Source organism: Diceros bicornis, chromosome 10 (genome assembly GCF_020826845.1).
Source record: "Diceros bicornis minor isolate mBicDic1 chromosome 10, mDicBic1.mat.cur, whole genome shotgun sequence".
NCBI classification, from domain to species: domain Eukaryota; kingdom Metazoa; phylum Chordata; class Mammalia; order Perissodactyla; family Rhinocerotidae; genus Diceros; species Diceros bicornis.
This window is the reverse complement of record NC_080749.1, coordinates 81,017,846-81,039,587: the sequence shown is the minus strand read 5'-3', so window position 1 is coordinate 81,039,587 and position 21,742 is coordinate 81,017,846. Positions and strand designations below refer to the sequence as shown.

General features: G+C 37.5%; 1 protein-coding gene across 5 annotated transcripts in view; it reads left to right on the top strand.

Annotated features, from left to right (window-relative positions):
- RAPH1 (Ras association (RalGDS/AF-6) and pleckstrin homology domains 1) overlaps positions 1–21,742 on the top strand; it is a 90,126-nt gene that overhangs the window by 23,696 nt on the left and 44,688 nt on the right. For all 5 annotated transcript variants that reach the window (XM_058549659.1, XM_058549661.1, XM_058549662.1 and 2 more), the window contains 3 exons: positions 8,139–8,258; positions 11,130–11,235; positions 12,579–13,084. In XM_058549659.1, coding sequence (XP_058405642.1) covers positions 8,139–8,258; positions 11,130–11,235; positions 12,579–13,084 — 732 coding nt within the window. The remainder of the gene's footprint in view (positions 1–8,138; positions 8,259–11,129; positions 11,236–12,578; positions 13,085–21,742) is intronic.

Below are 21,742 nucleotides of genomic sequence, written 5' to 3'. Positions count from 1 at the left end.
CCCAAGAGTCAAGTCCTAGCCTCTACTTCCAGTGGAAGCTGTAGAGTGCATGTACAGCATCAGCTGTCTCCAAAGATGACTCCATACATACCTGTGTGGTATAGCAGAAAAGGTCCCAAGTGTGGAGCAGAGTGACTAAGATGAACATCTCTGGAAGTAGTCATGGAAGCCCCATTTCTGCAGATATATGTATAGTGGCTGTATTAGTTCCTTAGGCTGCTATAACAAATCACCACAAACTGGGTGGCTTAAAACAACAGAAATTCTCTCACAGTTCTTGAAATAAACTTACAAAGCTGGAATATAAACAAAAGAATATTACACTTATTATTCTTGGGATTTTGTTCATTTGTTTTAGCGTTTGTTTTTTAGTTGCTCTGTGATTTCAGATTATGGTTTATGGTGTACTGTGCAGTAAGTATAAGATTGATCATTAGAGCTTCTTGTTGATAGGAATTTTAGGAGTTTCTACAGCATTGAACTAAGATTGGTTTTTTCACTTTAGATAAGGAGTTCCTGTGTGGGGTTTAGTAGATTAAGTATCCAATATTATGAAAGTCCAGCATCAATAAAGAAATGAATATGGTTCATCATTCTGTAAAAGGAATTCCTTTACTAGTTCCTGCATTTCCTTTACTAGGTGCATTTAAGTCCTTGATAAATAAAGCATTAAATTAACAAAATTGCCTTTGATTTGATCTATAGCTCTTAGGCATTATAACCTCTATCAACTATTAAAATAGTTCTTATTTGTTTTTATGCTTCCTTATATGATCTTTAGTTACTTCACAGTTAATGTACATGATAATGAAGAGGATGTGTTAGTTACATCCTGGGTTGTCAAAAACAGAGACAATAAATAAAAGAGAAGGCACAAGGGTGTGAATCACCTCCCTAGTATTTCTCTTTCCTTTGGATAAGGAGGGTTTCACCATGGCTAGTCCAAGAGAAGTACACTTCTCTTATTTACTAAGGGACGTTCAGTTCCATGTGGAAACTACAAAATTTAGTCCGAGTATCAGCTCACTCCCAGAGGACCAGGTCATGCAAGTGTCCTGATGGCCAGTTTACTCGGCTTCCTCCTGCGAAATCTTTGAATAACTAGTGCATTGCTTCTTTCTCAGTCCCTTTCTGCACTTAGGAGACCATAGCTTCCTTTAGATTTGCTTCATACCAGACCTACAAAAGGAACTTTGTTCATAGAGAATTTGTTAATCAAGATACCTCTATGTTTACCATCTCTTCCAAGGTTAGGATTAATGTTTTTTGAAGTCATGGAGTGTATTTTTTGCTTTCTTTGTATCCTGCTTAGTACACTTAGCACAATGCTGTTTGTAGGCAAAGTATTTTGAAGTGTTGGACCCTAAGCAGAACTTGGGCCTTTTCTGTTGAGGGCCACTAACCTATGGAGAACACTTCAGTAACGGATATACAAAAAGCAACTTTTGAGTTCTTTTTTTTTTTTTTTAACTCATCTGCTTTATAAATTAATAACAGAAGCTTTAGAATGATGTTTATTTAAGAACAGGGACACAGTGGAAAAGGATCCTCAGAAAAAGAACCTGTTATATGTGTAGAACATAAATATATAAATACAAGAAACATATCAAGGATGGAAAATTTTAAATTTTGGGAAAAATCAGTGTAGGTTCTCACTGTCATATTATGTGCCAAACTAAGTTACCTGTGTAAAATGTAATGACTACATAAAAGAATGAATAATAAAATAAAATTTAAAATATACATAAACTTTTATCTGATTTTTGGGTGGAGAAGAATTTACTGAACAACATGGTGCAGGAAGTTACTGGGAAAATAATTTATGTTTGATAACTTAAAAAAAATGTTTAACAGTGTCTTAAAAAAAAAAGACCATCCAGGGGCCTGCCCGGTGGCGCAAGCGGTTAAGTGCGCGCGCACCGTTGCAGCGGCCCGGAGTTCTCTGGTTCGGATCCCGGATGTGCACTGACGCACCGCTTGTCAAGCCATGCTGTGGCAGTGCCCCATATAAAGTAGAGGAAGATGGACGTGAATGTTAGCCCAGGGCCAGTCTTCCTCAGCAAAAAAGAGTAGAATTGGCAGATGTTAGCTCAGGGCCGATCTTCCTCACAAAAAAAAAAAATACATCCAACAAAATTAAAAGATAAAACCTAAGGAAAATGTTGCTCTACACACAACCTGGTTAATATCTTAATTCTGTAAAGAACTCATGTAAATTCAGTGAGTTTATTAAATTCCAGTTTCCATTCGGGCAGTTTACAAACGATACCGTTTAGTTCACAGCAGAACTAAAGATCCTGTGTTAGTTGTACATCAAGAGAGAAACATACCTCTCAGGGTCCTATTCAGAGAAGTGGTTAATGGCCCTCCATCCCCCACAATTCTAACTTCATTTTACATTACGTTGTGTCCTATTTCTCTCCTTTTCCTTCTCTGCTCTGACTTCCTCCCTCCTCCTTTTGATGGGTCTTCTTCCTCTTTTTGTGCCTTACTAAATTTAACAGATTTTTTTCTTATTGTGTCTTTTGTCTGATTTAGGTTTCCTTCCTCTTGCTTTTATTTTGCAAGAGTTGTATCTCACACAATTGGGGGCACTCCTTGAACCTAGACCTCTTCATAGCCCCCCTTCTCCAGTGCCTGTTTTTCTTTAGAATTATTTGTCAGATTACAGCAGCATATGAGGTGTTTCAAAAACCATTTTTATGAGAGCTACTGAAACATAACTGGACGTGCAGAACTAAAATTTATTTCTAAATGAATAACTCTAAGAAGTGTGGGACTATGGTAATGGAGGAGGAGTAATGGGGATGTGTTAATTAAAGGGTCTTGATGCTGCCTAATTTCTTTATGGTCTTCAGGAGTACTCATTCTAGATTGTTCTGCCTTTAACCAAACTGTGCTTGTGCAAAACTGCATTACTTTTGTCTTGCAAGTCCTCCCAGTAATTATAACACAACACACTACACGGGTTGTCAGACTTTAGTGGGCATAAACAATACCTGGGGGGACTTATTAAAGATGGCTCACTCCCTGGAAATTGGTATTCAGTAGATCTTGGGCAGGTCATCAGCTGACCATTGGAAAAATATTACCATGTAGCATCAAGTCCAAACTCTTTGGTGTGGCTTATAATTTTGCCTGTATCCCCTCTCCAGCCCCGTTTTCCTGGGTCTACACCACACATGTTATGCTTCAGAAATGTTAAGCCACTTAGAGTTCTCAACATGTCTTACTTGCTCACACCTTTAGACCCTTGCACATGCTGATCCTTCTGCCTAAAACACCCTTCCTCTTCTCTACCTTGCAGATTCGTTCTTCAGGTCTTGACTGAAGCATCACCCTTTCCTCTCTCTTTCTCAAATCGAGTTAAAACTGCACTCACATCATATACCTCTATTCTAGCACTGAACACAGGGTTTCATCGTTGTTTTTCTTGTCTCTCCCCTCCTACATCATACTTTCCTTAAGGACAGAGGCTGTCGTGTTCATCTCTGCTCCTCCATGTCTGGCACATAGTAGATGTTCAGTAAATATTAAATAAAATCCTAGCTTCTCTTGCCTCTTTGGAACAGTGAGTGTGCTAGACCTAGAGAAATGCTGTAGTGGCAGCTCTGCCTTCTGAGAGTTTTCATGTGGTTTTAAGTATAGAGTACTCATTTGTACAGAAAAGCAATTATTTTTAAGTTATTAAAGGGACAAAAAGAGTTCAGTAATAAATTAGGCACCCTGGCTGTATACCTTGTATTTTTCTTGCCACTCTCTAAGTATGTGACTTGTGTAAATTGTATATCCTCTCAGGACTTCAGTTTCCATATCTATAATTATCTCTACCTGATATCTATAGTAGCCTTCCAATGGTCTTTCCCTTCTCTAATAACTCTTATACAGTCACCAAGTCCTCTGCATAAATACTATTTCTTTCCCTTCCCCGTTCACATCTGTGTCTAAGAATCCAGTTGCCTCCTGGAAAAAAAAACAGGCTTGGCTTTCAAGGTCCTATATGACCGGGTCTCGCCTTAGTCCTTGGCTTTTAAATCTCACTCTTCCCTCTTGCTTTATTTGAGTCAGTCTCATGATATTCTCACAAACACAGACTTTCTCCTTTGCTCTTTGTAATTTGGCCTACCTGGAATATATTTATTCAAAATCTTAAGCCTTCATCTAAGCCCAACCTTCTTGATAAAGATCGCTATTTCATCTCACAATGAGGAAGGTGAATAGTAAACCAAAATATCTCCCAAGAGGAAGGTTAATAGGGAAAATATGCTTGAATAATTAACTTCCTGGAAAATTTATTGGGAATAATATTATTTCATACTAAATGGGTAGTTTCGTTATATGTAGTGGAGCTTACTTATAAATATTACAAGTTTTAACCTGTAATAATTGAAGCACAGTTATTCACTGTTATCTGTAAAACGAAACCAACCAGCGTATAAGCTGTGGTAGATCGTTTCCTCCTTATTTCTATTTTTACTTCATTAATAAAATAAATTAGTTTAAAATATTAGTTGTCATTATTAGCTGTAATCTCTGATTTTTCTGTAATAAGTGTATAATTTTGAAATAATATTCAGGCTAATCAAATCTTCTCATTAGCTGAGTCAACTTTTCCTCATTATTTTCCAGTTGGATGTTTGCTAGGCATTTCTCAATCTATCTTCAAAACGGACTCCACACCCTCCCGCCCTGCAACTGCTCCAAGGAACAGCGGGCAGGGCATTGTGGCTGGAGGGGAGAGTGGGAAGAGAGGTCAGAGAGGTACCTGAAGGCCAGGAGCACTCAGGGCCTTCTCCACTTGCCACCAACTTTGGATTTTATTCTGTGTTCAATAAGTCTGCACTTTGGGGAGTAACCTTTTCATTTGTGGTAGGGTACATTTCTTCTTTTAGGACATAGTGTCCCTCAGAGGTAGTGGAGCAGGAATTTAAGTGAAACTTAAATGTATTCCCCCCAAAGTACTCTATAAGAATATGAGTAATCTCATAGTCATAGAATAATTTCACATTATTTGTTTTAGTATGTATTATGGTTTCCTCAGGCCTATTTCCACATCATTAAGGAAAAGTGTCACATTAGAAGCTTTCCATTTAAATCCAAATTATTTTAAAAATAAGACTTGTAAGTTCTATATTCTTTTCCTTAATTTTACTCCCCTTTGATTGGAGAGTCAGTTGAGTGACTATTGGATTATTTTATTTGCACTTTCTGCTGTCATCATTTCCAGTAGGGGCATTGATATATAACAAAGAATGAATTTCCTTACTAGATTTGCTGACTTGAGACAGTGCAGAGTCTATAAGGAAATTTCCTGGGGGCTCCTCATTTGGTGTCTCAAGTAAACAAGTGACGCCATATTGGGGGTAGGAGAATAAGGATCGACATCAGCTTCTTGGGAATGGAGAGTGCTGTTTTAGAGTGTAGATCCTTTAGGAAATGTTGTAGGACCTAAAATTTTTATTGGAAGAATCTCACAAGCGTCTTAAGTTAATTTTTATAAAATAAGCCATGTGGTGACAGAAATTCGAGAAAGGACAAAATTGGCAAAAGTTACATAAATGGTCATTGTCAAATAGTTGCTTCAAAATTTCCATTTATTTTATGACTCTCTGTCATTGTTCCCTAGCCATATTTTCCTCTACTTGAGTCTTCAGTAATCCAGATAAAAACAAAACTATTAATGAAGATATTTAAAGAGATTTTTAAAATCCAAATAATTATTGAGTTTGAATAATAGGAGAAAACTCACAAAACACATTAGACGTTGATGTAAAGTCTATAGTTCTGGTTGGCTCTGTGATAATGTAAAATACTCATATTCATTTTGAACTATTTTGTGTTTGCTCTGTAAAATTATATTCCTATTGTTTCATTTTTCCAGTATAGCCTTTTCCTTATGGGCCCTTACAGTGTGTGCTCAGAAGGGACATGTAGATATAAGTATCATTATCTCAAAGCAAAGTTCCTCCTAGAATATGTCAGCTTCTGGGTTATTCCAATGTGTTTAATTTTGAAGATTAGGGAGTAAGAGGAGGTTGACTCTTATGTTCCTGGTTCTTTTGCTTGTTGACTTTCGTTATGAAGACTGGGTGTTACTACTTCTAGAGGTTCTCCAACTTCCAACAATTATTTGAGTGATTAAGTCACCTGGTCAGGTGAAGTTTCTCTTAGCACTAACATTTTATGTTTTTCATGGGTAGATAACTCAATGAAGTATGTATGATATTAGGTTTCTATTGAGGTTGATCTGTAAATAATTCAATAATGAATAAAAATCTTAGAAATAGTATTAACACAAGTGAATTATAAAAACCACATCTTTTTAAGAGTCAGATTTATGAATTGGAGAATTAGTTGATCCATTTTCTATTTGTCAAGGTAGAATGCCCTGATTTATGCATGCTTAAAGTAGTGAAATTAAGAAATGGGAATTATCAGTTTCTGTTAGAGATATTTGATAATCTGTGATCTTTTGTAGTATTAAGCTTAAGAAAATTATTTCCCTTAAGTGATTAAATGGGATATGATCTGATCTTCAGCATCATTAAAACTGAGTTCAGTTTGATTTTGCAACATTATTTGACCCTTTCTGCAAAATTTTATATAGTAAAATAAGGTTTAAAATTTAGCTTCATGACACTTCATCAGATAAGTAGATTCTTTACATATCTCATAAACACATTTAAAGATCATAGAGGTAATTTTGTTGATTGCTGCTTTAGAGGTGTAAGATGTGTACAAATTCTTATTCGAGATTAAAGATATCTTTAATCTGAGGAATTGTTTAAACCAACTAACAGGTTGTATTCCAAATATTGCCTAGATCCACTGGAACAAAATTTGTATTTCAGAAATGGAAGTCAAGAGTATGAAATGTACAGGGGCCGGCCCGATGGCACAAGCGGTTAAGTGCTCGTGCTCTGCTGCAGTGGCCCGGGGTTCGTTGGTTCGGATCCTGGGCGCGCACCGACGCACTGCTTGTCGAGCCGTGCTGTGGCAGCATCCCGTATAAAGTAGAGGAAGATGGGCACAGATGTTAGTTCAGGGCCAATCTTCCTCAGAAAAAAGAGGAGGATTGGCATCGGATGTTAGCCCAGGGCTGATCTTCCTCAACCACACAAAAAAAAAAATTTAAAAAAAAAGAGTGTGGAATGTACAATGATGATATTCATTGTGTCTTGGGAAAGTTAGGTATTACTCCAAGTTGAAGGAAAAGGATTTGTGGTCAAATAACTTTGGAATATGTTGGTTTAATAAAATCTAAGTTTTACTGAAGATTCCTCAGAGCCTTTAATATTGAAATATTTTATATTAATGAGATTAATCTTACTTTAAGAACTTTAAGTATCTGGTCAGTCATTTGTCTTTGTTTTGTATAATCTTTTCCTCCTTTCACAAAATAATATGCAAGTTCTGTGTCAGATATCACATTATTTTATTAATTGGGAAGAAGGAAAATATCTTGTCTTCAAGGGACTTAAACTTGAAAAGTCACCACATACAGGAAATTTTGTATAGGAATTTAAAGTTTTCAATTTTAGTTCTAGTTCCTTGGATTTTGTAGGAACTGATGGGGAAGTAAGATAAAAGACAAATGGGGTAGAAAGTGAGAGTAGTATAGAAGGAGAAACTAATTTAACAGACTAACCTAGATGAAAAATTTTGTCTTTTCTCTGAAATGCTTGTTGGACTAAGGTTTTGCAAGATAAATACTTATTTGTGTCTAAACAGGTTTTTACAGAATAAATATAACAACTTGCTCCATCAGAGTCTTCTGAAATTGTTTCTCTGTGGTGTTTGGGATGTTATAGGATCTATTAGTGGAGAGAAGTGGAGTATACTACTGTAATATCCTCTGATTAACAGGAGTGCTCTGCAATTTTAAAATTATTGTTACTTTCTAGTCATAATCTGATACGGTGTTCTTCTTTCACAATTTACTAAAAATTTGATACTTAATTGCTAGTTTCTATTCATTTGTCAGTCTTGTCTCCATGAATGATTTCTAATTTCCTTTTATAGTATAGTCTCTAGTTTTGAAAGTTTGACTCTGGAGAGTTGCAGTATACATCAGAACATACACTCATAATTTTTCAAGTTCAACCTCTAACCATTCTATACAAATGTCTGTATTTCAGATGGAGCAACTGTCAGATGAAGAAATTGACCATGGTGCTGAAGAAGACAGTGACAAGGAAGATCAGGACCTGGACAAAATGTTTGGAGCCTGGCTGGGGGAGCTGGACAAACTCACTCAGGTTAGAATTAGTGCTTGAAAAGCTGCTTGAGGATTTGAAGTCATCGCTGTGTGCTGAAAGTTTCCTGTGTGAGATGTAAGGATATGGATATAGGTTACATTTTAAAATACTGCTAGAAAGGAAAAATGTCCAAAACATTAACAGGTAAATGAATAGTAACTCTAGAACACAAGACATTATCTTCTGTAATTATTTTAAGGAGTTTTTAAAAAAACCTTGTTATAGAGTTTCAGTTCATCTAGAGGGATTACTTAAAATCTGTTTCAAAAGTTGAGATTGCTGACTAAAAAATTTTGAAGCCTAAAATTTAAAAGTCTAAATTTTAGCAAATCCTATTCCATAACTTAGTAAATATGAATACACTTTATAACATAGATAATATCCTCACATGCAGATATTTTCTATTACCAGATTCCAGAATACTGACAAAATTTCATTCCCTGCTGCATTTTAAAACAATAGCACAGCTTTTTCATTTTGTTTTATTGGATCTTGGGTGGGAAAAAAAAAAAGAATGCCCTTATCCTCTAAACCAGAACACTTCTTAGAATAAAAGGGTACACTATTACTACCAGGTTAATACATTATATTCAATATATGAAGATGGTTATGTTTATTAAAACAACTTTAACTTTATGGCAATGAGAATATTAGAACAAAACTTATTTTCATTCATCCTTTAATAATATCTCTAAGAAGAACTTTTGTGTAAAATTGCTTAAGTATGAAATTCCTTAACTAGTGGAAAGTAACGATGTGAGGGGGGAACTTCAAGTACTAGTTTGTTCCTGTCTCTCTTTCTATAGCAGTCTGGAATTGACATGATAAACTCTTCGTGTAATTCTTGCTAGATCCTTTTGAAATGTAGACATGTTTGTAACTATACTCTATTAATGCTGAATTTTGAGGAAAATGCTTTCAATCCTACTAGAATTTTGTTAATAATCATTCCCTTCATCTCCAAAAAGGAGAAACAACATTATTTGTTGTGAGAAAGGTCTTTTCTTATATCTCTAGTTGCCAATGCCAGACCATTTCGGTTTAATTCTTAAATTTTTTAAAAAGGTGATTTTGGCATAGAGATGATGCCGAGGCTATGCAGTTCTATGCTGAGGACAAAAAGGAAAGAGGAAGCAAAGTAGAGGAAATAGAAATGATAATACACGAAGGGAAGTATGTGAGGGCCAGCTGGCAAGGAGGGTTTCCGGGACTTTGTAGTTTTATTGTCCATACTTGGGAAGGGGCCAGAAAGAGAAAAGACAGGTAGGTATCAGTCCAGCTGCTCCAGGTAGAGGAGTAACTCTGTGCTACTCCGCTGCTGGTGCCGTTTCTACTAGTTTGGTACCTTGTATTCTTCTCTATATTTTAAATTCCCTGACATATAAGTGTGAAGAGCCACACACCAAAACGTCGGCTCCTAAACTAATGCTGTGACTATTCTTTTTATTATATAAATCTGTCTTCAGAGAGAAAGCAGATTAAAGCCGTTGTGTAACATGGCTCACTGCTAACAAGCTGCTTTTTAACACTTCAGAAATCTTCAAAAAATGTTTTACTTACTAAGTTAGTTGGCTAAAACTTCAAGTCTCTTGTTTATTTCATTATTTTTGTTTTGTGAAACTTTGAAATAAGGCCCTGAATGGTCGTGGGTCTCCTTCATATGATAGCTTTAGGAACTGGATGGACACTATCTGAATGGATTCATTTTATCTTGAGACAAACGAAGATAAAGAAGATAGCATTCTACTCTAATTCCTTGATTCTACAAATAGACTATCCAACATTCTTTTTTATTTGAAATCTATTTGATAATTATAAATAGAAATTAAAGTTTTAAAAGATTAATCTTAATATTTGCAAATTTATTTAAATACACACTAAATAACTATTGACCCTTTTCCTGAATTTCTCTGTTGTGAACATCTTATTTTCCTTATTGTAGAAAGATTAGAGAGAGAAAAGTGTCATTTTAAAAAGGTGGTAAGGGGGCTGACCCTGTGGCATAGCAGTTAAGTGCACGCGCTCCACTGCTGGCGGCCCGTGTTCGGATCCCGGGCACGCACTGATGCACCACTTGTCAGGCCATGCTGTGGCGGCATCCCAGATAAAGTGGAGGAAGATAGGCACAGATCTTAGCCCAGGGTCAGTCTTCCTCAGCAAAAAGAGGAGGATTGGCATGGATGTTAGCTCAGGGCTGATCTTCCTCACAAAAAAAAAGGTGGTGAGATGACTTACAAGACAGGACACCACACCCTGAACTACAGTATAATTCTAGACTCATCACAGGCAGTAGAGCTGGGTTACAGTTTGCCCTCGTGTTGCTAGAACTTGAAAAGAGCAAGGATATTCCATCACTGTTTGAAGTTGTAGCCATTCTCTGTTAAGATCTTGGGTCTCACTAATTTTGAGTCCAGAATTGTGCCTTATCTTCAGGGTACTTCATGCCAAGAATGAGGCTATTCTGGACCAAAAACAAATCCTTTTGAGGAAAGAGCTAACAGAATTCTCTGCATTGTTCTTTTCTGTTTCTTATCTTACCATGCCCATATTCATATGCCTAGCTTATTTTATAGTGAATTTATGTAAAGTGAGCTCAGTCACTATACTTGATGTATTTGGAAAGATATTAACTCCAAACTATGACAGTCTCAAGTGCCTTAAGTAAGCATATATCTAAAAATTGAAAAAGCTATAAACAAAATCATATGAAAACCAATTATACTGTTCCTTAAAGCTATTGCTTAGAAGAACTTTGGTTTATTAACTATTATATGACAGTAATTCACTTAACCATAAAACAAACTTTATTCATCTTTTTTATATAACTGAAGCCTAAATTTAATATGACTTATTAAACTTTCTTTTTTAAAGAGTTTGGATTCTGACAAGCCCACGGAACCAGTAAAAAGATCTCCTCTGCGCCAGGAAACAAACATGGCCAACTTTTCTTATCGCTTCTCCATATACAACTTGAATGGTAAGATATAATTGGAAATAAAATGTAAAATAGTGTCTGAAGTTATACAGTGTGGAAGCAGTGCACCACAGTTTCAAACAACTCAGTATAAAAACTGTATGCATAACTTGACTGAGTTCATATATTTATTGATTTGTGCATTTTATTACTAATTTAAATGATTATAGAAAAAAGCAAACTGGAACATAACTAAAATAGTTTTCTAGTTGAGTTAATAATTAACAATACGTACTCAGATGGAACCCCACAACAAACTTCATTGCGTTGTTGTATTTGATTGGAATAAAGTCCAGTGAAATTACTTGTTAGTAATTTTAAAATCAGCCCCTCTCGGGGGCTGGCTCCACAGCATAGTGGTTAAGTGCGCGCACTCCGCTGCTGGTGGCCCGGGTTTGGATCCTGGGCACACACCAACGCACTGCTTGTCAGGCCATGCTGTGGCAGCATCCCACATAAAGTGGAGGAAGATGTGCACAGGTGTTAGCTCAGGGCCAGTCTTCCTCAGCAAAAAGAGGAGGATTGGCATGGATGTTAGCTCAAGGCTGATCTTCCTCACACACACACACACACACACACACACACACACACGCACACACACAAAAATCAGCCCCTCTGGCCTTTGTTTAATGTACTCTACCTGGTCACCTTTATAGTATTTGGAATTGACATTCTAATCTGTAATTTTTTAATGCCCTCAGCTCTTTAGGTATTAACATCTCTACCAGGGCACTGATCATGTTAACACCTTAGAGCCTCTGGTAAAAAGTTGCATGGGGGATCTGAGTAAAACCATGGCACAGTGTACAATTGTTGCATTATTTTTATTTTTATTTTTATTTTTATTTTTTTTTGTGAGGAGATCAGCCCTGAGCTAACATCCGCCAATCCTCCTCTTTTTTTGCTGAGGAAGACGGCCCTAGGCTAACATCTGTGCCTATCTTCTTCCACTTTATATGGGACGCCGCCACAGCATGGCTTACCAAGCGGTGCGTCGGTGCGCGCCGGGATCCGAACCAGCGAACCCCGGGCCGCCGCAGCGGAGCGCGCGCACTTAACCGCTTGCGCCACCGGGCCGGCCCCCATTATTTTTATTTTTTAACTCATAATTTTATTCTCCTCTGATTACTACAAATCTTAAAAGATGGACTATCTGCTTCTAAAAATTTCTCTTGGAATTTAAAACAAACAAGATACTGTTTTAAATACTATATTTGATAGGCTTTTAGGCCCAATACAATGAATTTTTTTGCTTCTTTCCCTGCCTTCATTAACTGACTTACAGTAGAATGTATAAATTCTGACTCAGTGTGTCCTGGAAACATCGTGTATGTTGTTCATTGCAGAAGCTCTGAATCAGGGAGAAACTGTGGATCTGGATGCCCTGATGGCTGATCTTTGCTCGATAGAGCAGGAGCTCAGCAGTATCGGTGCAGGAAACAGTAAACGTCAAATCACAGAAACAAAAGCCACTCAGAAGTTACCTGCTAGCCGACATACATCAAAACATGGCACCTTGAAAGGACTGTCATCTTCGTCTAATAGGATAACTAAACCGTCACATGCCAACTATTCCCTGGATGACATCACTGCACAGTTAGAACAGGCCTCCTTGAGCATGGATGAGGCTGCCCAGCAATCTGTACTAGAAGATACTAAGCCCCTAGTAATGAATCAGCACAGAAGAACGGCTTCCGCGGGCACAGTGAGTGATGCTGAAGCACACTCTGTTAGTAACTCCTCTCGTTCCAGCATCACTTCCGCAGCCTCCAGCATGGACTCTTTGGATATCGATAAAGTAGCACGCCCTCAAGAACTGGATTTGACACATCAGGGGCAGCCAATTACTGAGGTAAGTAGATGGAACTTTTTTTTCTTGGTATTTTAATTTTTAAGGAGGAGATGATATTTAAAAAAATATAGTTTTAATCAACTTTCTTATTTTTTCTACATTTAAAATTTGTCAAGGATAGCTCTGAGCTAAGTTTTAAAATCAGACTGCTAAAGAAATATATTACCAGATATGGCAGTATCACAAAGATGATTAAGAAGAGATTTATCATTTCTTCATTTTTATTCTTGTGACTATTTGAAGTCCTTGGTTTAATATCAGTTGTTTGACATGATTAAAAAAACATGAAATGTGGTTTCTATTTGATGACATTTTGTAAAGTTGTTATAGCTATTAAGCTGATAATAATTGCTTTTTAATATATGCTTATTATAAAATAACAACTTAAGAAAAAGACTCGTATCCACATTGTAGTCCTCTAAGATTCTAGTTTTCAGGGTTTTATTATCTGTTTTATTATCAAAGAGTCAGTGTGGTGCAGTGGAAAGAGCCACTGGGCTTGGAATCAGAAAACTTGGTTCGAAGTGTTTTCTTTGCCACTAACTGCCCATAGGACCTTAAATGAGTTAGTCAACCTCTGTGAACAATTTCTCTTAAGTAAATTGGAGCTAATAGTACTTGGTCTACCTTCCTCATATGATGGGTTCAGAGAATCAAAAGTGGTATAATATACATGAACAGATTTTTAAAAGATAAAGTTTTTCTGGATGTGATGAGGTGGGGTTAAGGAATGTATTTGTGATAAAATAAGTTTAGCAAAAGCTGGGTTTGGTGAAGGTGAATTCTTTATTGAGTTTTTTTCATCAAGGAGAAGGCAATTTTCTTTTAGGTTAGCAGCAAGAAAGAAGAAAATCAATGAGGGCAAAATAAAGCCAGCCTTTCATTCAGTTTGTTTACAGTAGTCTCTAATACAGGATAAAATAATCTATTTGTGAATAATCAATACTAAGGTAAAATCTTGTAAAACATTGTTTAAGGAATTGCAGAGAAATTTAAAATTTACACCTACTATTCAACATTGATTTTTTCCCCCCACTGATTTAATTCATTAGATTAATTTCCATCAGTCACTAACTCTTAGTACCAACCCATGTACCTAGCTTTGTTCTAAGTACTGTGGAGCACAAAAAACGTGTGAATCTTGGTGGTTTGGAGATAAACTTGAGTTTTATTGTTTGTAAAGAAAGTTAGCAAATTATATCGATCTAAAGAATAAACTTTCATTTATTTAAAATGAAACTTACCTAATGGTATATACTCTATAGAGAACATGAAAACGGATTTCTACCTTATGATACCTGGGGATTATATTTAGCACCAGGTACTTAGTATGCGTCATTTATGTCTTCTAGATTTACCTGCTGGGATGAGCAATATTTTATTAGGGATGTGCTTTCCTGGTTATTTTGTGTTTTGTATGTTGATATTCCTTCTTTCCAACCAGATTATTTTGAGTTGGATCAACATGCATGAAGACAGGTTATGAACTGATCATTAGTAGGATCTTCGTTTGTGTGTGTGTTTTCATCTGTAAAATACACTCATAAAAGTTCAAACAATAGAAGAGCAAAAAAAAAAAAAAAAGTAAAAAGTCCTGTCCCAGCAAACACTTCATCTGGTGTCTAGTGGTATCCATGGGCAAGGATGTAATGTGTTCAGTGGTGTAATGTTTAATCTAAGACTTTAATATAAGGTTTGGTGAGTAAACCAGGAATAAAGCAGAGAAAGGAGTTAAAATCTTTTCTGTCCAGCCTGTCTTTTGCCTTGCCCAGATGGGTAGAAAAGTGGTTTAACAAACCTGGAACTTGTTTCAGTATACTTTTTCTGGATCTAGTCTGTTCTAATTTAAATCAAGAAAACTGAGGGAAGCTTACTAGATCTCAAACCCATGTATCAAATTTTCCCTACACTCAAATAGAATTTTTAAAAAATATTTTAATTAGTTTTGCAGGCATAGAGTTTAAAGAGTCAAATACTTCTATGAGATTTGTTACAAAAAAGTCTGCTGTGGGCACATATACACTCACACATGCCATATTCTGCTCCCAGAGATAAGCACTGTCTACTCTTTCAGCTGATTCTTAGGATTTTATCCTCCATATCATTAAATCTGTACTTACATTGCTGTATCTTGATTTTTTTTCAGTTGTATGTATTATCTACTGACTTCTCACTCTGGAAGATTAGGATATAATGCTCTTTAGAGAGTTCCCTTCTCTTCTCCCCTCCTGTTCCCCCATCCTCCCAATATATTTTGGTTGGATTACTATTTAGTGTTTTATATTATCATGGCTATATACATGCAGTTTACTGCTCAACTCTATATACTTTTATTACATTTTGTTTTGGGACATTACATTTTGTTTTTCCTGGAATTATAATTGTCTTTAGATTTAAAAATATATAGTTTTTTTGGTATATTTATTAATATTTCAACTCCAAACTTTCCGCCAGTTGATTAAATCTCTTACTTGGTTCAGACAAAATTAGTGTTCTATTAATTTCATCTTCTTAAAATTCTTTTCTGTCTTTTGTGGTCTACTCTATTAGAGTTCATTCTTAGGTCTTTTCTCTCAGGTGGGTGAGCTTCTCCAGAGAAGATTCTTACAGTCTCCTGCATGAAGGGCATATCTCTGTCTTACAGTGCTTTAGCAGCCCATTTGGGAAAGAAGGCTTGCAATGTGGGGTGGTCCTCAATGTTCAGTATGTGATCTTCCATTTAATCCTTCTAGGTCAAGTCTCAGCCATCAGCACTATTGACATTTTGGGCTAGATAATTCTTTGTTCTAGGAAGCTGTCCTGTGCATTGTAGGATGTTTAGCAGCATCCCTGGCATCTACCCACTTGGTGCCAGTAGTACATCCACACCCTCCAGTTGTGACAACTAGAAATGTCTCCAAACATTGCTACATGTTTCCTGGAAGGCAAAGTTGCCTCCATGTGAGAATTACTCCTTTAAGAAGAGTTAATAGCAAGTCTGAACCCTTTTTTCTATGGAAAATGACCTTGGGTTTTCCTTCTCCTGGCATTCTTTTACTAGAAACTTGATTAATAAATATAGAATGTTTCCAGGTAATATTGTTTATTATAAATTGACCCCGGATTGGTGAGTGCATATGGACCAGGAAGACTGAGTGAACTATAGAAGCCTATGAAAAGACTCGGACCTTGACTTCCTGGTGTGCAGTGTGTAACTCTTGTAAATGAGCGTGAACACGTCCCTTGAGGGGCCCTGGAACTCATTGGCTGTTATAATGCACGACTGGTTCTTGTGGAGCATGAAGTGTCCCTAAGCCAGGGTGATTTCTGTACTTAGCCACGTGATCTCTTTCTCTTACAGTGGTGGGTCCAAAAAAGGCCCCTCGTGGTCTATATAGCTCCCTTCTGAAGATAGCATGTCTCATGGTAGCATGCTGTCTTTGTCTTTCTGCAGAACTAAGGGAACTTGGTGCCAAGCAATGGTCTGTTGGGTCCTGTGAGTGAATATCAGTCTGAACCTGAGACTTGCTGGTGGGCAAGTAAAGGAAGGAATCTGGGAATTAAATGCTTTCTTAAATATACTTTCAACCAATCCTCCTGCTTTTAGTCCCACCTTCACTTCTGCTGCTTCTGGAGACTTTTGAGGTTACATAATGTAAATTGGGGTGCTCTTCTGCTTTTCTCCAGTGCTGGCTTAGCATTCAACTTTCCTTGGGCCTGGTGAGTTGGTTACCACTCAGCCTTATGCTGTCTAGCTTCCAAACTTTTGTCTTGTCTTCTTATGAGTTTATCTTTAAACACACACACCCCAAAAGCCTTTATCTTTATTTTAGTGAGATTTGGGGAGGGAGTGGAGCTGCCTCATTGGCCATTCACAGTCTCCTTCTCATGTTTATACTCTCTTGACCTTGGAGTGTCCCAAGATGCAGTCCTCAGACTACCTTTCTATCTATATCCACTCCTTTTGTGATCTTATGCACTGACAACTCACAAATTTTAATATCCTATTTCATTTATTTAAAACACACTTTTCCCCTCACATTTTAGTCCCTCTAAAACAGTGGTTCTCAACTGGGAGCTGTTTTGTCTGCCAGGGGCCATTCAGCAATATCTGGAGACATTTTTGGTTGTCAGTGATAGAAGGGTGCTACCGGCATCTAGTGGGTAGAGGCCAAGGGAGCCGGTAGATTCCTACAATGCACATGACAGCCCCGACAACAAAGAACTGTCTGACCCAAAATAGTGCCAAGGTTGAGAAACCATGTTCTAAATTCAGGTGGCATCTGTCACCCACTGTCAGTGAGGTGGCAATTATACTATGTTGTGTGAAGCCTTCTGTTAACAGTTTCTGATAAGGATTAAGAAAGTACCGACATCGGGGCCGGCCCTGTGGTGTAGCAGTTAAGTGTGTGCACTCCGCTGCTGGCGGCCCGGGTTCGGATCCCTGGCGCGCGCTGACGCACCGCTTGTCAGGCGGCCTCCCATATAAAGTGGAGGAAGATGGACACAGATGTTAGCCCAGGGCCAGTCTTCCTCAGCAAAAAAATAGGAGGTTTGGCATGGATGATAGCTCAGGGCTGAGCTTCCTCACAAAAAAAGAAAAAAAAGAAAGTACCAACATTAAATCATCTTACATTCAAGGAAATACAGGTATCTTTAGCCAGTGTCTCTCCCCTAAACTCCAGGCTCATCCCTCCTCTCTCTAATCAACATCTCTATTTGGATGTCTGATAGGTAGCTCAGATTTTTAGCTGGTATCAACTGAAGCCCTGATCTCTTTTCCCAGACTTGCTCCTCCCACAGTCTGCTCCGTTTCAGTTAATGGCTGTTGCTTCCTTCCTGTTCATCAAGCAAAATCCTTGGAGTCTTTATCTACTTCTCTTTTTCTTTCCTCCCCCCTTCCAATCCAGCAGCAAACTCTGTTGTCTTTACCTTTAGAATATATCCAGAATTTAATCACTTCTCAGCATCTTCATTGCCACCAAGCCAGCATCATCTTGATGTAAATTTTTGCAGTAGTCTTCCTACTGGTCTTCCTGTATTTACCTTCCCCTTAACGGTCTATCCACACTGCAGCCAGAGTGGTCTTATTAAGAGGTAAGTCATATCTTGCCCCTCCTCTTTTCAAACCCAAAGGCTTTGTATCTTACTCAGTCTGAAACCAAAATCCCTACAATGGCCTGCAGGTCCTTACTGGATCTGCTTTCCGATTGCCTCTGCCCCTATTATCCTTCCTTCCCTCCCTCCCTTACTCTGCCAGCCATACTGCCTCCTAGTTGTTTGTTGCCAGCAGTCAGAACTCACCTTGCAGCCTTTCACTTGTACCCCTGCCTGGATACCCTTTCCCATGGTAGACCTCTTATCACCCTTAGGGATTCGCCTGGATGTCCCTTTCTCTGTGAGGCCTTCTTTCATCACCCTGGTTTTTTTTGTTTGTTTGTTTTTATAATTTTATTTTATTTTTTTTTCCCCCAAAGCCCCAGTAGATAGTTGTATGTCATAGCTGCACATCCTTCTAGTTGCCGTATGTGGGACGCGGCCTCAGCATGGCCGGAGAAGCGGTGCGTTGGTGCACACCCGGGATCCAAACCCGGGCCGCCAGCAGCGGAGCGCATGCACTTAACCGCTAAGCCACGGGGCCAGCCCCTCATCACCCTGTTTTAAAATATAACTCCTATTCCTCTGCCCTGTGATTACTTTTTTGTTTCCATTTTCTGCTTTATATTTCTCTTTATTTTATCACCATTTAACATACTATATATTTTACTCGTCTATTTCCTCCCACTTGAATATAAGCTCCATGGGGAGAGGGATTTTTTTTTTTTTATTTCTTTGATTCCTGATGTATCCTTAGCACCTAGAATGTGATGTGGCTCATAAGAAGCACTCAGATATTTGAATGAACAAATATATGCACGTATCCAATCCGTCTTTGTCTAGAACTCTGCACTCTAAAATTATCAGCAATATTTTCTTTCAAGGTGGTGGATGGAGTGCCACAAGTGAAGTAGCATGTGAAAACTCTGATAGTGAAACTTTGCTTTTACAAATATGTTTCTTAGAGGCAGCAATTATACCTGTTTTTAAAGAAACCCAGGACAGAGTAGTTACTTTCAGCTGACCTTTAGTGACACAAATACTGGTTAGAAAAATAAATTTGAAATTGGTGCTATTTCATCTTGGGGACGTGGGTAGTCAAACTGCCAATCTAAAAATAAAATAATTCTGTGGCTTATCTTTCTGCGTCCTTGCTCTCTGAAAGCCAACAGGGATAGGCACAGTACAGTTTCACATTAGGAAAAGTCTGTCTTATTTCCTTGCTTTTCTCTTTCTTGACTTTTCTTGAAATACTGTACTTCCAGAAACTTCCCATATGTTATGTCATTTAAGCCTCCCACTATCCCTTTGGTGTAGGGGCATCATTCCAAAGAAGAGATGATGTAGGTCAAATAACTGAGAAATCTGTGTATGAATTTCAAAACTGTAACATTTGCCTTCCAATTTTTATCAATATCTTAAAAATAAAGTGAAGCTGATTGTTAAAAATGATTATTTCCTGAATGTTAAAGAATGGTTTAGCATAAAAATATTTTCCATGGGGCTGGCCCACTGGCATAGTGGTTGTGTTTGCACGCTCCACTTTGGCGCCCCAAGATTCGCGGGTTTGGATCCCAGGTATGGACCTATGCACCGCTTATCAAGCCATGCTGTGGCAGGCATCCCACATATAAAGTAGAGGAAGATGGGCATGGATGTTAGCTCAGGGCCAATCTTCCTCACCAAAAAAAAAAAAAAAACAAAAAATCCATGGATAAACATAAAAATGAATTATGGAATAATTTCAGTCAATATTCTTGTGAAATCCATCAGTAATGTTCATTTGCTAAGTTTTTAAAATTAGAATTCATTGTAGTTGAGATAAATTCTAATAAGGGCTCTTGATAACCAGTGTGGAATAAATGTTGCAGCTGATTTACCAGCATCATTGTGGTACTTTTATTCACATTAATTGATAAAAGAGTACTTTTCAATAAGACAACAGTTTGCATATTCAAATGGTAATTGCATGCTATAAATTTTTTATAAAATAGAGTTTACTGATAAAAGCTTAATGCGGAAATATACCTTTATATTTATATTCTGGTGGAATTTAAACTTTAATGAGTCCTCTGAATTTGGAATTTTATACATGAAAATGTATTTTAAAATAAATACTTTTAAAAGCTATTACTGTAGTTTATGGTAGATTCAAAAGGTTTTGCTAAATCTTAAGAATACTTGATGATTGTATTGTAAATAGTATGATATGAAAAAATTCCTAAGTATCTGAGCTGCTAATACTTGTGAATGTTGTAATTGTTTTCCACATATGTATAGGGCTTTTAAAAATGAAATCTTTGATGGATACACCATTATAACTTGTGATATGCAACACAGCATATTGTAGCTTCAATGCAATTCCTCTACTTCCTTCACCTTCCAGAACTATTTTAAGAATTAATGTGTGCAGAAATTTTGAGGTATTAGAAAGAAAACAGCAGTTGCGTTTATTGTAGCATCATGGGGAAAACCCCACTGGCATTGAAGTCCCAAATTATTCTTGGCAAACAGCCTTTTGTTCTGAAGTATTAACTGGGTGGGAGCACAACAGGGCTTTCGGAAACTTGAAGAGGCCTACTTATCTGAAAGATTGGGGTTATTAACCAATTTCTCTTAAAATTCTAGTAGCTATATTGCTACATCTCACTGAAATTTATTCACATGTACCAACTGGGTGTTTAATTCCAGATTTCGCTGGCCTAGTGAGGTTAATAGCAGAAGGAATAAGTATCAGATGAAAGAAAAGCTGAAGAGCCAGCGAAAGCCAAGGGGGCCGTCTAGTTCTCACTCACAAACCCTTCTCGTTTTCAAACACACCACCCCAGTCAACACTGGCGTATAGGCCCTGATTCTTGTGTGTATTTCTTAGAAATCTGTGCAGGTCTTACTCTCTGAAGAAGTAGAAAAGCATCTTTATTTGGTTTTAGATCTGTTTTGTTTTTCTTGTCTGTTTTGTTTTGTGTTGTGGAGGGCTGGTAAAGGACCTTTTTTTGAACAAGAATAGAAATATATTCATCTGTTTTTAAAATAATAGGGATTATAACATATAAAAGAAAGTTTTAAAAGCATTCAAACATTTACTGGCTATATAATGGCCAGTAAAAGAAGAGAAATAAAGAGAAGAGGGGGGAAAATAGAAAGGAATAGCAGCTGCTGTATTGAGTGCTTTCTTATTGTGTGCTGGGCCTTGTGCTTTACATGTTGGAGCACTGAGTCTGCACCGTGCCTGTGGGATAGGCTCCGTTACCTCTGTTTTACCACGGAGGGAACTGAGCCCGAGAGTGAACTTTCCTAAGGATCTGAACCCGGATGGTCTGCTTGTAGAGCTCATAGCACAGCACCTGCTGCTTCATCACAGAATGAAGGGAAGTCAAGACAAGGCTTGACTAGCTGGTGCGCTCAGATCCAGACCTAGAGACAGAACTGCGTGGGCGGGAGAAAAAGGCAGAGAGATTTCTGCAGTAACATCCCCATCTTGTGGTGTTTCAGTATATTCCTGAATACACTGTTAAGATTTAACAGCTCTTTCCAGCTCTAATCTAAATGAATTGAGGCTTAAATAAAATTCAGATGAGAGCT